Raw genomic sequence first — 7,553 nt, 5'->3', positions numbered from 1 at the left:
GGGGGGGCAGAGGAGGAGGGGGACAGCGTAGGAGGGGGGCAGAGGGAGAGGGGGAATATTTGCCAGAGAGAGAGAAGGGGTCGCTTATCGCATCATAGGATCGGCAAGACTCGCACGTACGCCAACCGCACGGGTTTTGACTCGCCTTCACTTCTTTGCCTCGTTCTTGAGGCATTGGGAGTGGATTTTTTTTTTTTTTTGTGGAGGAGATAACAAATTTTTTGGGTAAGATAACACTGGCGGGAAAATCCGGGATATTCGGTTGTCACTTGGTTGGTGAAAATTCGATGATTTTGAAAATTAATGTTTTTGGCGCAGCAAGAGCGGATGGGGGCGGGAGTTGCAGTTTTTTTTTCAGGTTTTTGGGAGTTTGCCTGGGGTAAAATGCGCCGGGTTTTTTTTTTTTGGTTTTATGGAGAGTTTTCAAGGGATGGGAGGGAAAACGGAAAAGCGAATGGTAAACAATTTCTGATTGATTTTCTCTAGTTTGTCAGGAGTTGTGATGGTTTTTCAGGGAGAGGTGTTGACTATTCGTGTTATTTACTCGGTTGTTGTATAGATATATTGAAAATCGTTAGGAGGGGGTGGGGGCTAATTTAAAAATAGAAAAGAATTTGGCATACATTTATTTTCGAAGGTAAGTGAACCGCTCCCCGCGGGTGTGGATGGGCTATAAATCAACAAGTACCGTGTTGTAGGTCTTCACAGTCTGGTGCCTTCGCATTGGTCGGGTCCGGTCGTTCGCACACATGCACGTCGAAAGCTACAGCTAAACCGATCGACGAGGGACAAAACCATCAATTCCCGAAAAAAAAATATCCCTCCGCGGTTCTTGCGAATATCTCAGTTTCTACGGGAGTTACGCCCTTGTACCGGGACTGCTTTAAGAAATTGGGTATTCAAAACTCCGATTCCCGAAAATCGATTCAATTTTCCCATCTAGAATGAAAAAATCGGCGGAAAAATCGATTCAATTCTGACATCTGAAATGAGAAAAATCGGCAGAAAAATCGGTTTGAATTTTTTCATTACCCGTATTACCGGTAATTTTTCCGATCCTCGAAGTGGTGGACAAATTGCGGAATTTCTTTGAAAAGTATCGGTATCGGAGCGATATCGGTTGTGTGGATAAATTGTAGTCTTGAATTGAAAACTATGGATTAAACGCCAACTGATAACGGTGATAAAAAATCGTACGGAATAAAGAGTTACGGCACACGCTTTAATTACGGATTCAGGCCGGAGGGAGGGCTCATGAAAGTATAATTCGCCACGTCGACTCTTCTCGTTTCGTGTTTTTTCTTTTTTCTCTGTTTCCCATCCACCAACACTTCTTCCACCATTCAAATCATCTTCAGGCCCGCCCACGTGCCCTATACACTATCGTAAACATCGTGGAAGAAATATTAAATGGGATACAGCGACGAGTCGAGTGGAAGACGGAGATAAATGATGTCATATTGCGTCAAAGGTATTCCGCATCGGCTATTTCTCAATCTACACCGTCCGTCCGAAGGGTCGAAGAGGGTGGGGGGTGGTGGGGGGGGTGGTGGCATCGAAGAGAGGGGGAAATTTACGATTGGATTTAAAAAAAGACGACCCTTTTTGCCCCCGTGGTTTTGGAATTATGGGCGATTGAACTTGTATGACCTAAAGGGGGAAAACGGGTTATTTTATTGAATTTTCAATCTGTTTTTCCCCCCGGGGAAAATCCATTACTACGATTTAATTGGCTCTGGTGGAATCACAGGCAGACAATTTTTATTTTATTTTTATTCATTTTTTCATTTTTTTATTTTTATTTTGGTGGTTTTTTTTTTATTCAGAAATTGTGGAAATGGAAAGATATTATAGGTTATGGATTTTTATTTGTTTCAGGGCTGATGAGAATGGAGGGAATATTCAGTGGAATCATCCACCGAAGCTGCCGTCGTCTCCATTCACCGAGTAAATCGAATTAAATTCCATTTGCGGGATTGACAACATTAGGGCTGACCACTTGCTGCCAATTACCAGCGCTGGACGTCGCATGAGTGAGTGAAAAATTTTTATTTGTATTTTATATCTGATTTTCTGGATTTCTGTCCTCCGAAGAGCGACAGAAAACGCGGGAAAGATCGTGGCGGCCGTAAAGTGGAGATTCGTGTACTATCAAATTACCGGAAAATTTTGCGTGCAAATTTTGCGATAGGAAAATAAATTAGATGCCGAATGTACGCCTATAATTTGCTAAAAAAATTGATTAGACACAACCGAAATAAAATTCAAACTCATACGCGCGTCCGAAAATTGGAATTTTGCGTCCTCCGGGGCACGCCGAAGTTTCCAAAATATTTCCTCCACAAAACAAAAACAATGAGGTTCAAAATTCTTATCCGGGCATCATTGATACATTCTCCTCATTACACAATTTTCCCCACCCTCTGCAGTCCGTAAAATCAATTTTTCCGGACATCACAAATTTTCGGATAAAATTTGTATCTCTTCGGGGGGACAAATATTATTTCATCTGAATGATCTGCGCATCATTCATTCACTCCCCTCGTTACAGCCCCCCCCCCCCTCTCTCTCCCCCTCTCCCCCCTGCATTGCACTCTCCGTCGCGCAATTACAAATTCCCACAGTGTCAGAGGGGGAACAAGGGGGAGCGGCAAAGGGGTAGGATGGAGGGGAAAGAGAGGATGGGGATGGGATTTGTATCCCCCAGTTTGTGTACTCGTTCGTATACGAATACACAATTTCCACTACAAATATCCACGAGTGTGAATGTGTGGGTATTCGAGTTTGAAAGACGCGATTCGTATAGCACGTGATCCTCTGCGATCAGCGAAACCTGCTGATGGGATACGCTATTTTGGGAGGGGGATGAGGGGAGGGATATGTGTGCGGGATAGTTTATTTGCCCTGAGGACGCAATGCAATTGGTTTTAATTCAGTGAACAAGGGCAGGTGCCATCGGGCAATTAAATCATTATTAAATTATTGGTGGTGGAGATACTGCGGGGGTAATTGTTGGTCTAGGGGTTGTTCATCATTTCGGGGGATGAACGTGTGTCTTTGTTTTTTTTTTTACGAATTATGAATGATTTTTAATGATTTTTCAAAGACATCAGTCCAATAATCGAGCATTTTCTCACGATTTCTTTCGATCTCTCGTTCGTTCGATCTCTGGAGGAGAAAATTCTCGATCAGGCGGAATAATCGATTGCTAGATCCTTTTCGCATTTTTCGGGATAACTCGACATGTGGGGGGAAATTATGCGTTTTTAAAATGATTTTTTTGAGGAAATCTCTGAGTTTCCCCCGGGAAATTCAAGAATACCGATATAACGGATCTGTCCTCACCAAAACACGACATAGTCTCGTGAATAATTTATTGTCTATTGAACCGCAAGCTTGACTCGCGTTCAAAACCGTGATGTCTACCTCAGTGCAATCTGGGTCAAGCACGTGACCCCAACAATTTCTATCCCCTCAACCCCCCACCCTCCCTTTATCAATTCCCTTCAACTTCTCAAATTAGAACTCTCATCTCTACTCTAAATAATTCAATGTCACCCCTTGTTTTCCCCTGATTTACACTCTTCAATTATTGGAACAGAAATTCATCCCATTTTTTTTTTCTCCATTCCCATTTCACTCGAACACTTGAGACGATGAAGTTTGGGGTTGGGAATTCAGGTTGTCGAGGGTTCCCACCCCGTTTTTCATACCTGGAATTTAACACAAGGAGTTTGTGTTAAAATAGTCGACGGTGAATTCAAGGGGGAGGGGAGGAATTGTCCCCGATGTAGTCTAACGGGTATTTTATTTTTTTACGAAGGGTTGAGGGATGAGTGGGGGTGGGGAAATGGCGACAAATTGTCATAAATTTTTTACCGATTAAAATCGATTTCTTACAGCACCCCAATAATTACGCTCTAAACACCCGCTGAAAAATTGATTTATCGCAGCAACCACAAGTGGGAATGACTTAATTTTTCACTCATTAGAAAGCCCGAAGAATTCTCAGAATTTCAAAAGAAAGATGATTCGTTTCGATCGAGTCGTTATTTAAATAATTGAAATAGAAAGTTTCGCGAATTCAGTGGGTGTTTGCAATTGGAATTCGCGGTTTTTGGAGACTATAAATTTTTGGAAATTTCAAGGATTTTTGAATGAGTCGTGTTTCCGGATATCGACGAGCGGCCATTGTAAGATTCTCGATGCATTAATCATTCGATTAGTCCGTGATTAATTTTTAGTGACTGATTGCCTCACTGACGTGTATTGGTGAAACCACTAATGGTGAACTCCTTGACGTATTAATTAAGCGTATCCCTAACGACTATAGAAACCCTCTGATTGGTCGGGACTGCGGCCTTCCCCCTCCATTAAAAAACTCCTAACCCCGTGATTCCAGGAATTTAACCTTGAAAATAATCGAATTTTTCACGACTAGGAATGCAATTTCTCATTATCATTACTCTCATTCCTGAAATCATCTTTCCACCGCTAAAACTTTAATTAAAAAAAAAAAAGACTTTTCAATTAATTTCTATGACCTTTTGAGATTATCTATCCATTTTTAACCCCAAAAAAAAACGATCCCTCGGCAGAACAAAATGGCGGACGGTGGGAAAAATGTCGGCTATTGATTGGATAAATTCCATTTAATTAAAAAAACTAAAGGTGGTGACTAGATTATACCATAATTTTTGTGAGGGTCGTATTAAAAATTCTGGGAAAGTAATACTTTACGACAGGTTCAATTGAATTTAACTAATTTACCAAATTTATATGAATTATAAAAATCTTGAGGATGAGATGGGTAAAAAAAAAAAAAATTAGAAGGAAAAATAACAGAATTGAGAGAACAAAATGTCTGATGATTAGAAATTAGGGGTGGAATAATCGTCGAGAGTTTCTCAAAAGGTATTTAGGATGATTTTTGGTGTGAGTGCGAGGTTGAGGGCATCACTAGTAATTCGATCTTTCGTGAGAAAAAAAAAACAATTTCATTTTTTATTCGGAGGTTGGGACACTGGGGGTCGAAAAGATACTCAGGTCTCGTACATGACTGACGTGTGTCAGGAATTGTCAAGGGGGTCAGAAAATTGTAACACATCTCTCCCCCTATAAAAATTCACCGGTAATCTCTTTAATGCTCTCTCTCTCTCTCTCTCGGTGTTCGTCGTGTATTTTTTTTCTTTATTTCGCACGGGTATAATGGAAGAGACAACAATGTCGTGAAATTAGTGAGACAGCGGTGGAATGAGTGGATGGGAATCACTTGCATTCCCATGAATTTTATGGGGTTATGGTTGGTTTATCGGGATATATTATAGAGAAAATGTAATTAGGTAATTCTTCATAGTTCTTGTTATCTTGATCATCGTTACCAATTCATGAGGAATATCTACGTTGGGTCGATAAATCATTAGCGGTGATTAGAGATATTTTTTCTAGAGACAGGGCGAAAACTTCACGGTAAATAACTAGATGAAAAGACACTAGACAAATTTTTAATAAGGAAAATAAAATAAAAATGCGTACTCAAATCGGACGCTTAAAGATTCCAAAAAAATCAAGAGTCCACCAAAAATGTCCACGGCTAAAAAAAATCTTAAAAAAATCCCTAGTCTCGATAAAAAGAAATCCCTACATCCGCGGAAAAAATTCCTAACCCCCTTTTCCGCCGGCGGGGCGCCGGTAAAACGACGAAAGAAAAGAAATGAGGGGAAAAAAAAACTCGTGGAATGAAGCCTCGACAATTCCCTCGACGAAATCCGTGGAAGAGGGCAGCACAGTACCCAGACCCGCGGAAAAGTGTTGCACAAAGGCGGTGGCGCGGATATCGAGAGCAGCTGATCGTCGGTTATACCCATTCCAACCGAGACAAGGACCGACTAAATATAACAAGCTAGAAAGAGAAATTCGTTTGGGGATCACGCACCGCTGGAAGGCAGAGCGAGGGGAAGAGCTTGATGGTGCGAGTGAGAAACAATTCGCTCGATTGCGCGCGCACAACCTCACCGTTCGCCATATTGCCCTGACGAGGAAAGGGCCACGGCTAATGAATAAGTATCAGGAATCACCACTTGCAACCCTTTATCCGATGTTACATTAACTGGTACTTACAGTCAACTCTTCCCCAATCTCACCAGAATTTCCCTAGGGCCCCTGGGTAACGCCCGGGGGAATCCCCAAGGCCGTGCGCATCTCCGGGAAATTCCGCCGCGCCCGAAATCCCAGGACCCCCTTTTTCTCCCAATTCCAGGGGAGCGAGGGGAGGTAGGGGGTCACTGGGGGGCTCGTTCGATAGGTCCGCGAATTTTACGTTGAATTAAAAAAAAAAATACCCATTTTGCCACTTCAGTTTTTGAGTTACAGACGAAAAACCTTATGACGGTTGGAACAGCTTTTCTCGCGATTTCTCGAGATGTTTAGATGATAAAGCCGTGATTTTTCTTTTATTTCACTGGAAATTTTCTGAGTTATCACTAGGGAGTACCTTGAACCCTTCTAGTCCTCGAGGGATTGAAATATCTGGGAAAAAGGGAGAAGAGATGGATTTTTCGGGGAATTTTAGTCGCGCGAGAGAAGAAGTCTCGGAATTATCGGAGTCTGTAATATCTGAGTTATTCACTCTTGTTTAAATTACTGGCAATTAATTCTTCTCATTGTCGGTGATTATGTCGAACCAATACGAATCAAAAAGAACTACAAATGAAAGGGAATTTCGGTTTCACTCGTTGTTTTTCCACTTTTTTTTCGCGTGGAAGACAGAAGGAATTTCTCGTTCTAATTCACGGATGTGAAGAAGGTAGTGCCGACTTATTCACCTAGTTAGCACGGGTATTAACATGCTGGAGTGTAATGCAAACATGACTTTTTAACTCAATTCCGGCCAATGCCTCCTCGGAGCAAAACGTTATTAACGAGCCGGTTATAACGTGTACACGAAGGTCACAGGGTTAAATCGCTCGCATGTTATCTAGTTATTATCTATCTGGTGAGATACACTAGTAACTAGTCGGCTTGTTGTATTTATCAAACAACTTCTCGGAACTGTAGCACTATCCAATGAACTTCATACAAAAATTATTGACGGAATGTTGCGTAATTACTCCAATCACATTCAATCCACTCGATCCATATCTGCCGATCTGATTTTTCGTTATTCTATTTTTTTTTCAATCCATTCATTACAGATGATGGAACTCCATCATTCAATTTTCAATTTGTACTATTGGGGAATTAATTAAAATTTCTGCAGAATTGTTGATTCATTAATTATTGATAATTATTTTATGGAATTCTGGGAGTTTTCAATTTTTATGTCGATATTACTCGGGCGATAGTATGTTGCGAAAATCGCATGTTTTGGATTTTTTTATAATAAATTCCGTTTGAAATTGAGAATTAATTGATGCAATAATTTTATTGAATTTTCAGTTTATCGGAAATTCAATTGTTATTGCGTATAAAAAACCTAATTTTCTTCAGATTTTAAGAGCATTGAGAAATTTCGGGAACGTTTATTAATTGGAATTGGAATTACTAGATTCATG

The 7,553-nt window shown here is 40.8% G+C and overlaps 1 protein-coding gene across 2 annotated transcripts in view; it reads left to right on the top strand.

Moving 5' to 3' along the window:
* The window catches only part of Rab26 (RAS oncogene family member Rab26), a 65,929-nt gene that overhangs the window by 20,963 nt on the left and 37,413 nt on the right, over window positions 1-7,553 (top strand). For both annotated transcript variants that reach the window (XM_011310382.1, XM_011310383.1), the window contains one exon: window positions 1,879-2,033. In XM_011310382.1, the coding sequence (XP_011308684.1) occupies window positions 2,030-2,033 (4 nt within the window). In that variant the 5' untranslated portion in view covers window positions 1,879-2,029. The remainder of the gene's footprint in view (window positions 1-1,878; window positions 2,034-7,553) is intronic.

Source organism: Fopius arisanus, unplaced genomic scaffold (assembly GCF_000806365.1).
Source record: "Fopius arisanus strain USDA-PBARC FA_bdor unplaced genomic scaffold, ASM80636v1 scaffold00075, whole genome shotgun sequence".
NCBI classification, from domain to species: domain Eukaryota; kingdom Metazoa; phylum Arthropoda; class Insecta; order Hymenoptera; family Braconidae; genus Fopius; species Fopius arisanus.
This window is presented reverse-complemented; position numbering and strand designations above follow the sequence as displayed.